The 20738-nt window shown below is 42.5% G+C and overlaps 1 protein-coding gene across 3 annotated transcripts in view; it reads right to left on the minus strand.

Moving 5' to 3' along the window:
• hpse2 (heparanase 2) overlaps window positions 1–20738 on the minus strand; it is a 378650-nt gene that overhangs the window by 181732 nt on the left and 176180 nt on the right. For 2 of the 3 annotated variants that reach the window (XM_068053086.1, XM_068053085.1), the window contains exons 4-5: window positions 17517–17690; window positions 1090–1261 (exon numbers count right to left, since the gene is read on the minus strand). In XM_068053086.1, coding sequence (XP_067909187.1) covers window positions 1090–1261; window positions 17517–17690 — 346 coding nt within the window. The remainder of the gene's footprint in view (window positions 1–1089; window positions 1262–17516; window positions 17691–20738) is intronic. The other variant, XM_068053087.1, reaches the window with a different exon arrangement.

The raw sequence follows: 20738 nt of genomic DNA on the forward strand, positions 1-20738 counted from the left end.
TAATTCATACTGTAATACAAGCATTGGCCTGAAGTTTCCCGTCAGTCGGGAAGCAAGGGTGCTTGCCTCTGACCTTGAAGTGAGTCTCACTGCGAGATTGAGTGATCTCTCTGGTGAGAATTTCCCCTCTATCACCGTGCAGAGTTACTGCAACCGATTGCAGCATTCGTTACTGGGGGATTCCCAGCGTGCAGCTGGAGTGATGTCATCAGGCTGTCCAAGCAGCCAATCGCATTAAAGCTTTTTCATAGACTTTCCATCCAGGAAACAAAACGCAATAAAATCACTTAAAAAAATTTTTGGCACAGAGCAAATTAAAGATTGGGACATACATATGAGGTGAAGGTAGAAGGTAAAATATTCTGAAAAGATTTTTTTTTTTAAATCATTATCAATAAAATGTAGTTTAAAGTATCTACTAATTAATCATTCGACAGCACTCCTTGAATAGAATTTTTTTTCAGGGCTAGTTCTGTTGTTCATCAAATTTTATTAATCAACATTGCGGTTAAAAACGCAGTGAACAAGGTGAAATTTTTTTTAAGGGGTTTTTAACAGTGATCTGGCAGTGGGAGGTCTCGCTGATTTCAGTGATCGTGGTCCATAGCGCAGACTATGCCAAAGCCCTGAGCGACAGAGCACAACTTCAGGACTTCCATGCTAATCTGCGCATGTCCGACATCTCGAAGTTATGGTCAGTTTCTGAGGGGCAGTGATGGCGACTAATGACGGTTCACCATCAACAACTCATCACAGAATACAAGCTGTTATTTCATGGGCGCAGTGCTCGTTTAAGACAAGGGAAAGTCATTTTGATTAATCGGGACTTTCTGTTTCATTGGACTTTTGATTGTTGAGAGGAGGGGTGCTCCAGTTTGAGGTAAATGTCTGTGCTGAGGAGCCGGAGCCATGGACTGTCTGCTCCTTAATGGAAAATTAGCTAAAGTCATGTAACTTTTGGTTTATGGTTTGCCCTCTACTTAAGCGCAGAATAAGTCAGTCATTTGGAGAAACATCTGAGTCATTACACAGCAGAGTAAATTATCCACAGCTGTGGGGAGCTCTCACACTGGGTTTCAGATAACCTACCCATCTAGCAGTGCTGCAGCATTCCTGCGTGGCCTACCAATGTTCGGCCCATACAGGCTGGCTTTTGTGTAGAATCGGATGGACTGGAGCAAGTTCTTGAGATGGATGTAGTCCTTCCCCAGCTGGCTCCCATTAATCGTCCTTCCCACCATTGTTCGGTAACTGTTGGGCTCTGTGGAAATATTGCGAAACATGTATTTGAGAAATAAAATTCAGTGCCATTTGGTCATGCCTCATAACTGATGAACAAATCAAGTAACTGTTAAATAAACTCTCCATGGTCTCCCTTTTCTCCCCCCTCCTTCTTATTTATAATGTGGATTTGGTGCGAACTTGCTGTCAGGGAAACTAGCTTCTGAAAAGTTATGTCTAGTTTACCGTTCATATCTGGCACAACTTGATCAAAAAATATGTTTAAGATTGTAACAAATCAGGAAATATGGTTTGAAGGATTGCAGAACACAGTTATATGTGGTTCAATTTATTAATAAAAGATCTTTTAAAGTACTAGGAGTTACACTCTCCATAGCTACATCAAAGAACACACATTGTTCTGGATATCTCCACAGCATTCTCTACTGTTTCTGACATGTCCTTTATCATCTTCATTAGCACAGCATGAGGTACCCTCTATTTTTCCGTACTATGTGTGCCAACATCTATGTAATGCATACTTGTAATGCAGCATGAAAGATCCTCTGAGGAAGAAACAGCTTGTATTTGTAAAGTGCCTTTTACATCGTCAGGACGACGCGAAGTTCCACACAAACAGTCAATTACTCATGAAGTGCAGTCACTGCTATGGAGGCAAGTTGCAGTAAATTACAGTAAAGTCCCATAAACAGTACATGAGATAAATGGCTGCTTAATCTGTTGTTGGTGGCAATGTTTGAGGGATGAATATTGGTGAAGACACTGGGAGAACTCCCCTTCTCTTCTTCAAATAGTGCTATGGGATCCTTTCCATCCATTTTTTAAATTCATCCTCAGCATACGGCATAACTAGAAAGGCCGGCATTTATTGTCCCAGCTTAGTTGCCTTCAGCTTGGTACAAGTGTGGATAAGTGTCAGGTTGCATACTTTTGGAGGAACAAGAAAGAAGAGTACACACTCAATGAAAAGAAGCTTACGGGGGTGAATGAACAAAGGGAACAAAAAGTACCCACACATAAGGTGGCTCCGTGGGTAGTATCCTTGCCTCTTAGTCTGAAGGCTTCCTTGGTTGAAGTCTTAGTCCAGATACTTTTTTTTTAGAGATACAGCACTGAAACAGGCCCTTCGGCCCACCGAGTCTGTGCCGACCATCAACCACCCATTTATACTAATCCTACACTAATTCCATATTCCTACCACATCCCCACCTGTCCCTATATTTCCCTACCACCTACCTATACTAGGGGCAATTGCTAATAGCCAATTTACCTATCAACCTGCAAGTCTTTGGCATGGGGGAGGAAACCGGAGCACCCGGAGGAAACCCACGCAGACACAGGGAGAACTTGCAAACTCCACACAGGCAGTACCCAGAATTGAACCCGGGTCGCTGGAGCTGTGAGGCTGCGGTGCTAACCACTGCGCCACTGTGCCGCCCCATAAACTAGCACATAAACTAGGCTGCCACTTTACTGCAGTACTGAGGGAGTGCTGCATTGTCAGAAATGCTGGCTTTTGGATGAGACATTAAAACAGGGCCCCACTTGCCCTAACAGGTGGATGTAAAAGATCCTATGGCACTTATTTAAAGAAGAGCAGGAAAGTTCTTCCCAGTGCCCTGGGCAATATTTATCCCTCAACCTCCATCACTAAAACGGACTGCATCACCATTATCGCGTTACTGTCTGTGGGAGCTTGCTGTGTACAAATTAGCATGCTATGTTTCCTACATTACAACACTTCAAAAGTACCTCATTGGCTGGGAAGAGCTTTGGGATGTTTTGAGGTCATGAAAGGTGCTATATAAATGCAAGTCTTATAATTCTCTGAAAGTATAAGTGCAGGTAGATAAAACCATAAAAAAGGTCAATAGCATTTTGAGTTTAATAAGTAAGGGCATAAGTGTATAAGTGTAAAGAGGTAAAGAGATAAAATACATGGTTTAGGCCATAGTTAGAGTACTGTGTGAAAGCTTGGGCATCTCACTATCGGAAAAGCATTAAAACTATAGAGAATCTACAGTGTAGATTCACCAGGATGAGGCCTAGGATATAAACTTTAGTATTGGGGAGAGACTTGAGCTACTGCGACTAATTCCCTTAGAGCAGAGAAAGCTCAGAGAAGGTTTTTAAAATTAACAGGAGTTTAGATAGTGGATAGAGAAATAAATTTTTCCCTGATTAAGGAGTAATTGATACAAGATTATAAATTTAAAATTAGCTTAGAGACGAGAGATGTGGAGTAATTTCTTTATGCAGAAGCTTGGAGGGATACTTTGCTACAGGGTCTTAGGCAGGAGACAACTGCATCTTTTAAGGGTAGATTGGATAAATATGTATATTAGAAGAATTAGGGCTATGGGAAAAGAGAAGGGTAGTGGGATTAACTTGGGGTTGCCCTCGCGAACAGTCAGATGCGATCAACCAGATTGCATGCTTCTGTGTAAACTTGTATGGCTCTAGGTCACATTTACTGTGAGACTTTCTCTCTTGTTTGAAACTTGTCTCTTTTGCTAACTTCTAAAGAGATTCCACTCTGTGTATGTCGTTTCAGTTAATGTTTGCCTCTCTCCTCATGCAATCGACCGCTGTCCCTAAACTGGGGTGGAGCATTAAATTCATCAGGCTGTAGTCAATCAGGATGAGCCAAATCAACAGATAACCTGGACATTTAGTTCCACAAGTCTGTAGAAAGACTCAAAAACCATGAAATGTCAACAAATTTGCTACAGTGAAAAAAAATGTTGCACTCATTGCTTCAGTCCTGAACACGGGTGTATGCACTTTGAGACAACCTCCCCAAAACACCTTTTTTGCAGCAGTAACAAGCCAGAGAGAGCATACTAGTTCCACTCACAGTGAGATAAATTCCATACCACGCTACAGAATTACTCCAAATGCTGAATCACTGCTTAGTCAAGGTACTTGTTTAACAAGTATTGCAGATGTGTTGAAGAATAACACATTTCCTTATTGCTTGACAGTTATATTCCTTGACTGGCAAAAAAAAATCTACTTTATTTTATAATTACACATGCATTTGTTTGAGGGATGTCAGTGCTCAGGAACAGAAACTTTAGTCAGTTAAACTCAGTAGTAAAGACACCCAGCTCAGGTGTAGTATAAGTTATCAATATAAACCTGAAAATTACAGTCTGTCATGGTCTAAATAGGTTAGTGCCGCTGTTAAAACAGTGGAGAGAGGAATTTGATGCCAGTCTTCTAAGTTTTCGTGTGGTAACATTGCCAATGGTCGTTTCAATAAACAACTTTAATATAGTAAAATCTCCCAAGGCACTGTGCAGGAGTGTTATCAAACAAAATTTGACACCAAGACTTATTATAAGATATTAGGACAAGCTTGGTGAAAGAGGTCGCTTTTATGGAGCGTCTCAAAGGAAGAAAGAGAGGTAGAGAGGTGGAAAGGGTTAAGGAGAAAATTCCAGAACTTGGGGCCTATGTTGTCTTTAGTTCCAACAAGTGCTCTTAACCTACTCTCAGAAGAGGACCTGCACTACACTATTGTCACATTACCATCTGCTACACTATAGGTAGCAGCAGTTTCCTTCGGTGCAATTGCTCAATTACGTACTGTGGATTAGTGTGAACTGGGGCCTAGGTTGAGACGGCCCAAACTCATCTCACTGAGCATTCCCATGTCAGAGAGATGTAACAACCATTAGTCAGGGCTAGAATCAAACCCAGGATCAAGGGGCAAACAAGAAGTGATGGGGTTTGAACTGACCGCACCTCCCAATCATCCACCGGTCTGTCTGGTCAAGAAGTGAAAGGACAGTGCTCTACACTCACTAAGTCCCGAGTCGTCACATATTCCGACACACAGAAGGGCCAGTTCTGCACAGCTTAAGCACATATACATTGAATAGAACACAACAACAACAACTTGCATTTATATAGCACCTTTAACATAGTAAATCCCAAGGTGCTTCACAGGAGAGTCATAAGACAACATCTGAGGAGCATCTTAAAGGAGGAAAGAGTTAGACAGGTGGAGAGATTTAGGGAGGACCGCAGTAACATTGTGTAGTTATATCCCAGTGACATTATGAAGGGTAATCGTGGTCTGTGGGCAGCAGTTGCCATTAATCATGTCATAGAAAGGGGGAGCTCGACTCAGAATGTCTCCTTCAACATTGCATCACGCATATAACAAGGTGACAAGTGATGATTGTGAGACACTGATAAATCTATAGCTTTCTCATTCTATTAACATGTAAGATTAGTTACTAAATAAGCAGACCCTTGTTCAAATCCAGGAAAGACTGATGCAGTGATAATCTCCTCTGGATACTGGCTGTAAGGAACAATCCAAAGTTGAATTTGGGGAATCATCCCAGGTCTGAGTGGGCACTGTCCTTAATTCAGTATCGATTGGCATTAAATTGGCAACTGACACACAGAAAGGTGACAGGAAGGTTGGTGTGGAAAATGAAAAAAGCAGTAGGTGCTCTCGAAGGTTGGAGCTGAGGCACCTAGGGATGGATTTTATCCTGGTGGAAGGCCGGAAGGCAGTGGGGGATGACCCCGTCTCAGCCCTCTGTCGGAAACCCGGTGGAATTCCACAGCGGGCAGCCAATTAACTGCCCACCGTCAGGGACGCTGTCCCTTTAAGGGACAAACAAACACACCTCCAGAGCTGCCTGCCAATCGAAGGGTTGGCAGCTCTGCAGTACCAGCAGCGTCACTGAAAACAGTGGCCACTGCAGGTACTGCAGGAGCCCGGCAGTGCCAAAGATGGAAGGGAATTCGGGACACAGGTAAGTGGGGCTGGGGTCGCCGGGGCCTGCCAGGCAGGCTCCGACAAGAGGATTGGTAGGGGCGGTTGGTGAGGGCTGGAAGAGGTCACTGCAGGGACTGCCATCGCTGCCGGGGAGATCTTCCATGAGCCATGGATTTCTCCCAGAGGAGGGACCCCCCCAACCCCGAGCCCGCTAGGAGGCTGCTAAGTCTCACGTGGCAGTGACTCCACGCAGTGGCAGGCCCTCCGACATTAGTGAATGGGAGCACAGGTGGGAAGCTGCCCTTGTTACCCTTAATTGGCCACTTTAGTGGCTCAATTGGCCTTGGGCGGGAGGGCCATCCTCCAACTTCCCTGCTACAGACAAAATGGCATGGGGGCAGGACAATGTCGGGCACGCTGCCCAATGCCACTCCATGCATCCCCCCCCCCCCCCCCACCTTCGTTCCCATTTCCAAGGGCAGGATATAATCCTGTCCATTGCCAGGGTAGAGAGCAGTTCACTGCATCTAATCTGGTTTTTTTTTACACTGAAACTGGTTCTAATTTTATTTTCCATGATTCTGACTCGGAATGATCTGGAACTCAGCTGCGAATCAGTGGTACTTCCTCCAACGCTCATGCTTTAGGTGATCATACTCCCAGAGGTAACTAATGAGAACGTAACCAGTGCTGTACCTGACCCAGGTTTGCCTGATACTGACAATGAATAGCTGAACATAAAGTTAAAATTCGGGTTGAAAAGTACAAATTATTGGGATATGCTAGCCCTTTAAGTAAATGACTATTAATCTCTTCCTCTCCATTACTGTTCCTCATTATCACTAAACATAATATGATACTGATCTAACACCTCATTATTCACTAAATTCTGCAGTCTGGCCAATGTAAATATCACACTTGTGAGCTTTTTAAATGATCCTCAAATACTAAAAGGTACTGTAAATATAAAGCTGCATTTTTCAAAATTTGCTTTGCATGACAGTACATTTTACATTCACCTCCTATTAAATGAGCACCCCAGATAAAGATCTAGACACTTTAAACAAACAGTTGTTAATTTAAGAGGAGCATGATGTGTTTGATGTTGAATTTTTCTCGCAGTTTTCCATTTCTTCTGCTCCTTTCCCAATGGAATGCTTTGTATTTAGGGACAAGGTCCATGGTTGCAGGGGATTCTATAATGCCTCATGCATAAGCAGGGGCAATGACCTGGAGATTGTATTGTCACCTGGGGTTAGCTGCCATCCATACATACTCACTTTGCAGCAAGGGTCAGATCGCGATCAAGAGCGGGAACATTGGTTAATTTTTTTGATCCCTTGCTGACCCCAGGGGCACTGAGGTATACTGTGCTGTCCATATCATTGTCCCAGTTGAGTTCAGCTAATTCATGGGGTACTGAAACTGGGACCCTCTTGTTTGTGTAATTCAGTTGTGCACCGAGCAGTCGCTTTATCAGATGAGCAATTGGGAGGAAGGTACACATCTATCTGTTCGTCAGTGGTTGGCTAAGTGACGAACCCCGTAACGGAGTGGTCACTGAGATAATCCACCTAATGCATTGGCGTCCGAACTGCAGTCCATTAGCCACATGCGGCCAGCTAGAGATGACAGTGCTGCACCTGAAGTCCAGGCAACTCTGTCCTATTTGGGCTTGGATTCCCATATTTGCTAATTGGTCCTGTTTGAATTTTGAGAGCCTGAAGGTTTCGGAAAGGGCTGCACCAGTGGGTAAATCCTAAAGGAGGACCCCAGGATCTGTTCGTACTAGCAACTGACGACATGTACAAATTCATGGCAACATGGATTGAAACTTTATACTGGGCTTCTGAAGTTCCATGTGTGGCACCATAGAGACAAAAGGTTTGGGTACAAATTGGCTTTGGGGCACTCAGTCAGTCAGGAACAATACCTCCTACTGATCAATATCTGGGGTGATACACTACACCAAAAATAGCAGAAATTAAAATAACTCAGTTACTCTCATTTGCAGGTGAGGAAGAACAGTGAGAAGTCAGTGCTGAGGTGGAGCGTCGGTTGGTGGTGGGTTGGGGGGTGAGGGTGGGGATTGGTGGGTTGGGGGGGGGGGAAATGGGATTGGTGGGCAGGGGTGGGGAAAAGGAACAAGCAAAGATGAGTGATCCTGTTAAGTATGAATCCAACAGTTTTCTTTTCCTTGTTAGTTTGAAATCATTCATTTTCAAAGCCAAGTGGATATAAACAGAAAGTAGTATTAAGAGTAATAAATATATAAAAATATTTGGAAAAACTTGACGTGTGGAGCTGGGATACCATGAAGCATAAAACGCCCAACCCATTAATTCCCTGCACATCAAGGATATACAATGAGCATAAACTATTTAAAAGCAAAAAGTTCATCTGAAAGGAACTGCCGAGAGCTTTCTGCTGAGCGGGAACATTTTTCTGTGAAAAGCTACTTAAAATAACAGGCCCGGGCATTTTTCATGCTGCTGTCACAGTTGGGCATGGTAAATGCTAACAGTATAAATATATCACTATACTGTGTAAACACTTAGGGAGCAATGATTTGCGAACTGAAATTCTGCAACTGCTTACTTTGCTTAAGATTAAACCACCATGATCTCTTCATTAAACATGATCTATATCTCATTGGTTTGCAAATTGTAATCTTGCTTTTGAGTCAGCGCAGCCCTGTTGTAGTGCCGACTTTGGGATGAGACTTTAAACGGAGCCCCTGTCTGCCCTCTCAGGTGGAAGTAAAAGATCCCATGACACTATTTTGAAGAACAGCAGGGAAGTACTTCCCAGTGTCCTGACCAATATTTACCCCTCACCCAACATCACTAATACAGGTTATTTGATCATTATCATATTGCTGTTTGAGAGAGCTTGCTGTGTGCAAATTGGCTGCTGTGTCTCCTACATTACAACAGTGACTACACTTCAAAAGTATTTCATTGGCTGTAAAGTGCTTTGGGATGTCCTGAGGTTGTGAGAGGCGTTATATAAATGGAAGTCTTTCTTTCTTGCTTGAGCACAAATTTGTGATGGTTGCCAAGTTTGCCAAGAAGTAGAGACACTTTATCCAGCTCATAGCCCCTGGGGCTGAGGAAAATTCCTTTCACTAACCAGTGTAGATGACAGAACTGGGCTTAGTTGCCAAGCCCACTGTGTTCAACTCCCCAGGCAATAACTACTGCTTCGACTTACAAATACGGGCAGCTGGACCCTCAAGCACTAGTACTTTTCAGAAAGTGACCTAGTGCAGTAACTGGTATAGAAGCGACAGCCAGTTCCCTGAGAGGAAGGCTCTAAAATGGTCAAGCGTTCAAGTTTCTTTCTTTAAACCGCAATTTTCCATTTTAAAAAAACTGCCCTTGCGGAACGAGCTCCTCCAAATGCTGGGCAAGGTGATTCATATTCGTATCCTGTCTTATGTGTATTGTGGCATCCGGAATTCTCTAGCAGTCTTGGCCACAAGAGCAGGCAGGTACTTTTAGGGCCTTAAGTTTCAAACAATAAATCAGCTTTACTTCAACAAGGCTCATAATTTTGCCTCCAAGTAATAATTGCTGGTTAAGGATCAGTGAGGGGGAACGCTGAGGTTTAGGTACAGTCAATGAGCATTGTAAATGCATCTGTTCTATATTTGTAGTGGAGTTGTAAACTCGCTGCAAAATCACAAATATACTTGTGATGACAATGTTGTGACACAAAGGACCAGAGTAATTCTTCCCCCATCTTTCTTCACATCCAGTCCCGGGTTTGGAGACTTTTGTTGCCTTTGTTTTAACTTTAACAGTACTGAATGATCACTCCATGCCGCTCAGGCCCTGTCACTAAAAAGAAGTCTCTCTTTTGGTGGAGTAGCTTACTGCAAAATGTAGATTTCTTTACTTAATTTTAGATACAATTTGTGACCCTCATTTTAATAGCCATTAAATGCACGTTCAGGACTTGGGATTATTACTGGGAATAAATGAGCTTTGGAAATGTTGCAGGTTGGAGATTTTGACAAGCTGGGTATAAGGGAAGAATTGGGAGGCATCATGTTATAGAGAAATTATAAGAAGTTCAGGTAAAGAAAGAGATTCCTGGATCTGGTGATTTTACACTGTAATTGGCTGTATGGCAAAGCGTGATATGAGTATATTTCATTGGTAGTATTTTTCTTGATTTCTACTTGTCTGAGAGTGTTTTCAGTTGATTTAGTGTTGCTATTCTGTTTATTGTGCACATTCCTCCAGTTACATTTGTTTAATTTTCAATAATTCAATGACTCACACTCTGCAAGTTTAATGTCTGAGTGAAGCCAAAACTGCTTTCGACCAATGCTAAACTTGGCATGTGAATTGGGGGTGTGGAGATTCTGAAATGAAATGGAGTGAGACTGCCTGGAGGAGGTCAGCACTGAATTCAGCAAATCCGCTTCTTGCCGACACGATAGTTGTAGTGTGAACGGAGCCGAAATAGTAAAAATTAATACCTTCTGAAAAAAGGGAGGACCTGACTCCAGAGGAATGGGGCAGAAGAATGAAGGGCACAGGAAAAGCTCATTTGGCCCATCAAGCCCACCCTTTCTATAGACTGATGACAATGTACCCTAACATGAACATGACCCAATTCATTTAATCTCCTGAGGGAAAGCGCTCCCTAATTACCAAATCTGATTAAGAAAAACTCTAGAATTTGTTTTTTTATATCGTCATGTGGGCATCAATACTAAAGCCAGCATTTGTTGCCCTTGGGAAGGTGTTGGTGAGCCACATTCTTGAATACAACTGAGTGGCTTGCAAGGCCATTTCAGATCAGCTTGCTGTGGCACTGGAGTCACATATAGGCCAGACCAGGTAAGGATGGTAGATTTCCTTCCCCAAAGGACATTGGTGAAGCAGAAAGTGCTGGAAATACTCAGCAGGTCTGGCAGCATCTGTGGAGACAGAAACAGAGTTAACATTTCAGGTCTGTGACCTTTCAGCAGTTTGGATGAAAGGGGAGATGGTGGTGTAGTGGTAATGTAGTGGTAATGTCATTGAACTAATAATCTAAAGGCCCAAGCTAATGCCCCGAGCAGCAATGTGGTTGACTCTTAACTGCCCTCTGAAATAGACTAGCACGCCACTCAGTTCAAGGGCAATTAGGGATGGGAAACAAATGCTGGCCTTGCCAGTAATGCCCACATCCCACGAAAGAATTTTAAAAAAGTAACAAAAGTGAACAGATATTTTGTGTCTGTCTTTACTGTAAAAGACACAAATAACATCCCAGAAATATTTGTAAATCAGGAGGTGAAAGGAAGGGAGGAACTTAAAACAATTACAATGCTGCTGAGATAGCAAATGCATTGGTTGTAATTTTCCAAAATTCCCTAGATTCTGGAAAGGTCCCATCAGATTGGAAAATGGCAAATGTAACTCCTCTATTCAAGAAAGAAGGGAGACAGAAAGCAGAAAACTACAGGCCAGTTCGCCTAACATCTTTTAGAAATCCAAGTAAACCACATCTACAGGTTCCCCTTTATCCACGCTGCTTGTTACTTCCTTAAAGAACTCTAATAAATTAGTCAAACACAATTTCCCTTTCACACAACCATGTTGACTCTGCCTGATCGTATTAAGAGTTTCTAAGAGATTGCAGAACTCTGAGGTACAGAGGGATCTGGTTGTCCTGGCACAAGAATCATGAAAAGTTAGTGTCAGGTACAGCAAGTGATTAGGAAGGCAAATGGAATGTGGTCCTATATTGCAAGGGGAATGGCATATAAAAGTAGGGAAGTTTTGCTACACTTGTACAGGGTGTTGGTGAGATCACATCTGAAGTACTGTGTAAAGTTTTGGTCTCCTTATTTAAGAAAGGATATAATTGCATTAGAAACAGTTCAGCGAAGGTTCACTTGACTGATTCCTGAAATGAAAGGATTATCTTATGAGGAAAAGTTGGACAGGTTAGGAACATAGGAACAGGAGTAGGCCATTCAGCCCATCGAGCCTGCTCCACCATTCAATATGATCATGGCTGATCATCCACTTCAATGCCTTTTTTCCACACGATCCTCATATTCCCTTATGTCATTTGTATTTAGAAATCTGTCAATCTCTGCTTTAAACATACTCAATGACTGAGCTTCCACAGCCCTCTGAGGTCGAGAATTCCGAAGATTTACAACCCTCTGAGTAAAGAAATTTCTCCTCATCTCTGTCCTAAGTGGCTTCCCCCTTATTTTGAAATTGTGTCCCCTGGTTCTAGACTCCCCAACCAGGGGAAACATCTTATCTGCATCTACCCTGCATCTAACCTTTAAGTATTTTGTAGGTTTCAATGAGATCACCTCTCACTCTTCGAAACTCTAGAAAATACAGGCTCAGTTTCCCCAATCTCTCTTCATAGGACAGTCCTGCCATCCCAGGAACAAGTCTGGTGAACCTTCGTTGTACTCCCTCTATGGCAATAATATCCTTCCTAAGGTAAGGGGACCAAAACTGCACACAGTACTCCAGGTGCAGTCTAACCAAGGTTCTATACAATTTAAGCAAGACTTCACTACTCCTGTACTCAAATCTTCTTGCGATAAAGGGATAAAGGCTAACATACCATTAGCCTTCTTAATTGCTTGCTGCATCTGCATGTTAACTTTCAGTGACTTATTGATGAGGACACCCAGGTCCCTTTGTACATCTACACTTTCTAATCTCTTACCATTTAAGAAATACTCTGCACATCTATTCCTCCTACCAAAATAGATAACCTCACATTTTTCCACATCATATTCCATCTGCCACGTTCTTGCCCACTCACTAAGTCTTTTCAAATCCCCTTGAAGCCGCTTTGCATCTTCCTCACAACACACATTCCCACCTAGTTTTGTGTCAGCCGCGAACTTGGAAATATTACATTTGGTCCCCACATCCAAATTATTGATATATATTGTGAACAGCTGGGGCCCAAGCACTGATCCCTGCGGTACCCCACTAGTCACAGCCTGCCAACGCAAGAATGACTCGTTTATCCCTACTCTCTGTTTTCTGCCTGTTAACCAATCCTTAACCCATGCCAGTATATTACCTCCAATCCCATGTGCTTTAAGTTTGCTAACCAACCTCCTGTGGGGAACTTTATCAAAGGCCTTCTGAAAATCCAAGTATACCATGTCCACCAACTCCGTTTTATCAATTCTGTTAGTAACATCCTCAAAAAACTTTAACTGATTCGTTAAACATGATTTCCCTTTCATAAATCCATGTTGACTATGCCCAATCAGATCATTATTATCCAAATGTCCATTTATCATATCCTTTAGAATAGATTCTAGTATTTTCCCAACTACTGATGTAAGGCTAACAGGTCTGTAATTCCCTGTTTTCTCTCTCCCTCCCTTCTTAAATAGTGGGGTGACATTTGCGATCTTCCAATCTGCAGGAAGTGCTCCAGAATCTATAGAATTTTGGAAGATGATCACCAATGCATCCACTATCTCCATAGCTCCCTCTTTCAACACTCTGGGATGTAGAATATCAGGTCCTGGGGACTTATCAATCTTCAGCCCCGTTAATTTCTCCAATACAACCTTCTTACTAATACTAATTTCCTTCAAATCCTCATTCCCCCTAATCCCTTGGATCTCTAGTTCTGGGAGATTTCTTGTATCTTCCTCAGTGAAGACAGACAGAAAGTAATCATTTAGCTTCTCCTTAACCTGAGTAGGTTGGACCTGTATCTTATTGGAGCTTAGAAGAATGAGAGATGATCTTATTGAAACAATTAAGATCCTGAGGGGATTTGACAGGGAGGATGCTGCAAGGATGTTTCCCCTTGTCGGAGAGACTAGAACTAGGGGTCACAATTTAAAAATAAGGGGTCTCCCATTTAAGACGGAGATGAGGAAATTTTTTTTTTGTTCAGAGGGTTGTCAGTCTGTGGAATTCTCTTCCGCAGAGAGCAGTGGAGGCAGGGTCATTGAATATCTTTAAGACTGCATTTAACAGATTCTTGATTAACAAGGGAGTCAAAGGGTATAGCGGGTAGACAGGAAAGTAGAGTTCAGGCCACAATCAGATCAGCCATGATCCTATCAAATGGCAGTGCAGGCTTGAAGGGCCTAATAGCCTTTCCTGCTCCTAATTCGTATGTTTGTATGTAAGGAATCTCTTTCCAATCCAGTGACAGCAATATAGGACTGTACCGATCATAACAATCAGTAAGAAATCCTGTCCAAAAAGACACCAATAAATTGTTTGAAATGGCTCTGTGGAGGGGGTGAAGGGCTTGTGGGGGGAGGGGTGGGGGGGGGGGGGAGATGGGGAAGGGAATAACCAGTATTGTGAAGGTTAGAACAAGGAAAAAGAGGGGCGGAGTTCCTGTTATTATCCCTGGGTTTATTAGATCACCTTGGGACAGTGCAGCAAGGAAAACCAGGCAGGGAAGACTGCAGGCTGATAACAAAAATATGCCCAATTTTCTGTTCAATTACTGGATGGAAAATTGAGCGGACTCCCTTATGGGCCTGCAATCCTTCTCAACCTGTACTCCTCCACATGTTACCTCAATGTGGTCCAATACACTGGGTGCAATAACAGGAAAATACACCCCAAAATCTCCCAAGATAAACACACAACTGATACTGGACACTGATATTAAGAACAATCCCCATGTCTCTCTCTTTATATCTGGATACAAAGACTACTGCGGTAAAATTGAAATGGATTTAACCTGATGTCAATCTTTTCAAAAGGGCAACGAGAATCCCTTTCTCCATTCCTATTTGTAGAATGTCATTATGATCCCTCCTCTCTCCCTTCCCACCCTCTCCTCTTCCAGTATGTGCGTACCAGAAATATACCTGATGGCGAATGTCACATATTGCATTTTAAAATAAGACTGACAGCCAAACCCTCTCTGGCGTAACTTAAAGGGATTAGGGTTGTCAATGCTAGATGCTGAGAGAAAGTCAAAATGCCTGAGAAGTACAAAAATATCCTTCAAGTGTTCTGTGTTGAATACCTGAGTGACATTAATTCGGGTCAAGTTGCTGAGCGCCATCCTTCATCTGAATCATTTCTTCCAGATGACAATTATCTGCACTCACCATTTAAAGCAAATATATTCCAAAGATCATCAAACACATTGTTGCTTGACAAAACTGTCACTGCATGTTGCAAAGCAAGGTGTGCCTGCTCTGATAGGCAGGCACATGGAGTTATGATACAGTTCAGCCATGAGCTGAAAGACTCAAGGGACTGAATTGCCTACTCCTACTTTTATTCTTATGATAGTGCTTAGGTACCAAGGCAGTGCCTCCTTAAGAGTTGTAAACGCTTCAGTGTTCACGCAACTGGTTTATCCAGCAGCAGAAAAAGAGTCTGGTGTGCACAGTCTTTACTTATTCAGACTCTCTTATACAGCAAAGCTCAGTATGTTAGAATGAATGGATTACACTGAAGGAAGTTTGTGGTTTTCCAGGAACTGATGCAACTCAAACTCCCAGGAATCTCCCATTTCCCGCTGGTGCCTCATGATCCCAGCGCACATAAAATCCCTTCTTCAAAATGCTTTGCTTCATTCTGAGCATTAGTCACTGTTAACCCAGTGAGTATTTTTATCCCCTTTCAGCTATGATCTTTTAGAGAGGCCTGAAAGGGTTCACGATGCAAAGTGGTGTCAGTCTAGTCTGGTGTGTCACTGCATCAAGTCTAACTGAGACTGAGAACAGATGTAATGTCTCACCAAAGCTGACAAATTGGTGGAGCATTAAACCTAGCACAATCACGAGTTGGCCATTAAACTGGATGTCTCTAACAGCAGGGACATAAAATTAAAAGAAAACAGATAGTTCTGCTTTGATAAAATATTAGTGTGGGTGAATTGAGCACAGTGTGTATCAATGCTGCATGCACAGTCCTGTTGCAACCAAGCCAAGGCAGTGCTATGCTACTGTCACTTAGTTCTGTGTTCATCCAGCCTATTTGCTTCTTGAAGCTTTTTCCATTGTGATGGTGAATCCATGGGCCCCGAAACTGAAGACATCAAATTTGAACCCTGCACTTTCACATTGAGATTGTATATTCTCCAGCCAGTGACTTTACCAGCTGCAGATGGGGTTGCAACCCTCCCTCGGCAATTGAAAATTAATCTTGAGGATACTGCTGTGAGCAAGACACAGGGAAAAATATCATACCGTTTTTGTTTTCTCATTTTCTTTGAACATTTTTGTTTGCGCATTATAAATTATAATGGGGGGGGGAGGGGGGAGAAGAGTCTGTTTGATCGTCATAAATCATCTAGTTAAGTCAATGGAGAATCTGTGTATCAATTGGCATGAGAAAATGGCTTGCCTTGGGGATGGACATGTTGGGAAGACCAACAGTGGGAATGTGGGAGCAGGCGATGGGAAGCGGGATGTCATGTAATGAAATCTTCAGGAATGCATTCAACCAGAGTTGACTACATTAGCTGCAATTTGTTACGGTTTTCTAGAATAGTTAAAAACCGCTATGTTATAGAATATAGAAGCAGGTATGGACTGGCCATATGGTAAATCAGGATATTTCCCGAATCCCTCCGTAAATAGATCCACAGCACTATATTATCAGCACTCTCTCTTTTTCCGTGAGAAACCCCTTCAGGGGAACCAATCCACTCCTGTATATAAAGAAGAATGGAATGAGAAAAGTCCATTTGATCCAAAGAGTCCATTCTTTCTACAGGCCATATACAACCCACTCTATCGCAGACTCTACCCAATCCACCTCATCTTCTAAGCAAAGATTCTGCAAAGATCCCCCCCAGGCTAAAGTAAGCCACACTCCAGAATACCTAGCTAAGCTTGCAACCTACGTTTTAAGCCTTCATATTGGCACAAAAAATGAATGTCCTTACACAGAGACTGTGCGGCTAATATTATATAGAATTACACTGAACTTACAGCACAAAAACTGGCCATTCGGCCCAACAGGTCAATGGCGTGTTTATGCTCTGCACAAGCCTCCTCCCACTCTATTTCATCTCACCCTATCAGCATATCCTTCTATTCCTTTCTCCCTCATGTACTTATCTAGCTTCCCTTTAAATGCACCCACGTTATTCACATCAACTACTCCCTGCAGTAGCAAATTCCATGTTCTAATAACTCTCTCAGTAAAGTAGTTTATTCAATTTATTGGCAACTGTCTTATATTTATGGCCCTTTGTTTTGGACTCCCCCACAAGTGAAATCATCTCCTCTGTCTACCCTGTCAAACCCCTTCTTAACTTTAAATACCGCTCTGGATCACCCCTCAGCCTTCTCTTTTCTAGAGAAAATAGCACAGCCTGTTCAATCTTCCCTGATAGGAATAACCTCTTTGTTCTGTTTTATTCTAGTAAATCTTTTTTGCACCTTCTTTTTGTGCCTCCATATCCTTTTTCTGTAATATGTGGCTAACTATCAAACTTTACTGTCACATGGTGCTAATAACACTCATCAACATATTCAGGCAAGTACATGGAAAGTGAGGGGAGAAAAGACCTTGCTGACTGGGCAGAGAAGCTCACTTACCATTTCCAAGCTCCCAGGATATATTATACTTCTTTCCAGCACAGTACTTGAGGAGACTGAGGCCACTGGAACCATTCCAGGAGTTGTCAGGATTCCGCAGCAGGGCGTTCAAGCCGAGAATCAGGTGTAAGCCGGAGCACTCGGCAAAGTTGTAGAGTTTGTCTAGAGACCTGGCTGGGTAAAAACGAGCTACAGTTGAAATCTGGCCGTAAATCTCAAAAAACATAATTGATTGGTTCTGCAAAATTTCTAGGCAGGGGCAGCTCTCAATCATCCCACTGTAACTTTGGCAGACAGTCCTCCAGAAACCCGAAGCAATGTCTGAGTGATGGTGGTGTAGTGGTAATGCCACTGAACTAGTAATCCGGAGGCCCTGGCTAATGCCCTTGGAACATGGGTTCAAATCCCACCATGGCAGCTGGAGGAATTTAAATTCAATTAATTAATAAAAATCTGGAATTGAAAGCTAGTCTCAGTAATGGTACCATCTGGTCCACTAATGTCCTTTAGGGAAGGAAATCTGCTGTTCTCACCTGGTCTGACCTACATTTAACTCCAGACCCACAGCAATGTGGTTGACTCTTAACTGCCCTCTGATATGACCTAGCAAGCCACTCAGTTGTCAAGGGCAATTAGGGACCAGCAACAAATGCTGGCCTTGCCAGTGATGCCCACATCCCATGAAAGAATTAAAAAAAATTCAACAAGTTTTCTACGGATCCTCTGCCAAAGTTACGATAGACGATTAGGAGAACCCTGCGGAAATTCAACCCCAACTTGTATAGTACGCTGTAGGACAAAACCAGTTTATTTGGAAAGACGTGTCCATAATAATATAGCCCTCGCCCTGAACCTAGCTCCTAACAATAGCTTCTGTAGCATTTATGCAGACTAGACTCTACTAATTAGATAAGAGTGATGGAAATAGAATGTGCAAAATGAATCTCACCAACATTTTTATGTAATATAGAGGAGTAAAGTGGGAAGTGGATGCATTGGGTTAGTACACCAGGGTAAATGCCCTGTTTCATTAGGCAGTGGTGCAAGAGTTGAAAAGACACTTGGAGAATAGAAATCTAAAGTTCGGCCTAAAGTGGTCTTGACGAGAGTCACAACTTCTTTAAAATATTATAACACATTTAAATGAAGCCAAGCACAATTTTCCATCTACTTAAACTGGGATTGGACTGAGTGTTCCAGTCAAACAGCTGCATGAGCATAGGACAAGCAACATGAATGGTGCAGCTAGTAATGGATCTGGGTCTTTTTAGTCCAGTTTTGTGGTACATTTTTAGCACTGGTTATATCATTGTTCTTTGTTGTCTTTAGAAGTATTTTTCTATTTTCTCTTTTCTTAACAGTAGGTAAGGTTTATGTGAAGTTTAAAAGCAAGAAGCAAAGAAAGACTTGCATTTCTATAGCACCCGTCACAACCTCAGGATACCCCAAAGCACTTAAGGACTTCTTAAGTGTCATCACTTTTGTAACATAGGAAACACAACATGTAATTGTACACAGGAAATCTGTTTTAGTGATGTTGGTTGAGGATAAATATTGACCAGGATACACAGGGGAGTTGGTGGGGGGAACTCCCCCGTTCTTTTTGAGATAGTGCCATGAAAGAGATGACAGGGCCTCTATTTAATATCTCATCTGAAATATGGCACCTCCAATAATGCAGTATTTTCTCAGTATCACACTGCAGCATAAGCCTAAATTTTGCATTTGAGTCTCTGATGGGGACTTGAATCCACAACTTTCTGCCTCAGAGGTAACAGTGCTACCAACTAAGCCACGGCTAATATATTGGCTACTAATTCACCAGAAGCATTAACGAGATGTGAGGAGAACAGGAAAAAGGGGACATTGAAAAAGGGGATTTTTACAGTATGTACTTTCACAGTAGCTCGGGGATTGAAAAGGCAACTAAGTGGCGAATCCTTTGGCAGTCAGCAAGTCAAGTTGAAATTAATGATGGTAATTGTGGCAACACAAATAAAGTATTTCATGGCTGAAGTAGTACAAAATGAAAGCGGTCATGGCTGGGAGATAGAAGGCACCAGAACTGGAATACCCACAATCACCAACCATTATCTCCAGACCATCTGGCTATTTCCGTGAGAAACAAGTTTTGGGCAGAACAGAGCCAGCTGTAGATCTAAGGAGATTGTAGCCCATCCTGGGTGTCACTAACTGAACAGACAACATTCAGCTAGTCATGGTACAATTACTATATACGTGTGTGGCATTGTAGATGGGAATGCTTTCAGTTACAAAGTGCAGATTGAATCTGTGCTTTGCTGGAATATGGATTTGAATGATACGCAGTGGAATAGTTGTAGTGTTGGGTGAGGGCTTGACATGGTCCACCAGTAAATGTGGAGCAAGTTATCTGGCAACACTCTCTACTACTCATTCTTGGGCCATCGATCCAGTAAATGGTACGGATGAGTAGTCTTACATTGGCAGCTTCCTTAAGGTATGCCATCTTCTTCTACACCTGTTGCCAGGTATAAGTAGTGTACACAATGTTGACTCCGGCAATCAACCCCTTTCAGGGTGCAGACGTTGTACCATCGCATCACTTGCTCCCAGGCTCTATTTCTTGTTTCCATATTGTTATGATCAGGTGAGGAGGGGTCGACAGGCTCCCCTCTTGTCCTTCTCCTTGTTTGACTACAACAAGGTTTATTTCTTTTAAACAGTGATATTGCTTACCAATTCAGTGAGAGTTTAACCCTTTTAGGTGCTATGATGATAAAAGAACCAATCCGACAGGTTTTCTTGAATTTAAACCAGAAAGAGATTAGTTTATTGTACTTAAAAGCAAAATCCGATGTAAGTAAAATAATAAACTATGCTCCAACTTTCACACACACACAAACACGCACATACACACATGAGAATCACACACACACACACAAATAGGTTACAGAGTTGGATTACAGTCCAGAACAAATAAAAGAATATACAGTCTGTGGAGTCTGGTAATTCAGTTGTCTTCTGGATGAACTCATGGTCCTGAAGTTTCTGGCTGGTAGAGGTGGCCACCTGGTTCAGGGTGTTCTTGGACACAGTGATGTAGATGGCTTTCTCCCCAGGGTCTCTGTCTGCAGCAATGATAGACTTGGATGTTTGCAGATGACAAGCAGGGGTCGAACTTATAGTGTTGGAGATAGAGAGCGACCCCCACTTGGGTCCTGCACTGGTCAAAATCAGGTG

The sequence above is a fragment of the Heterodontus francisci genome, chromosome 20 (assembly GCF_036365525.1).
Source record: "Heterodontus francisci isolate sHetFra1 chromosome 20, sHetFra1.hap1, whole genome shotgun sequence".
In the NCBI taxonomy this organism is placed as follows: domain Eukaryota; kingdom Metazoa; phylum Chordata; class Chondrichthyes; order Heterodontiformes; family Heterodontidae; genus Heterodontus; species Heterodontus francisci.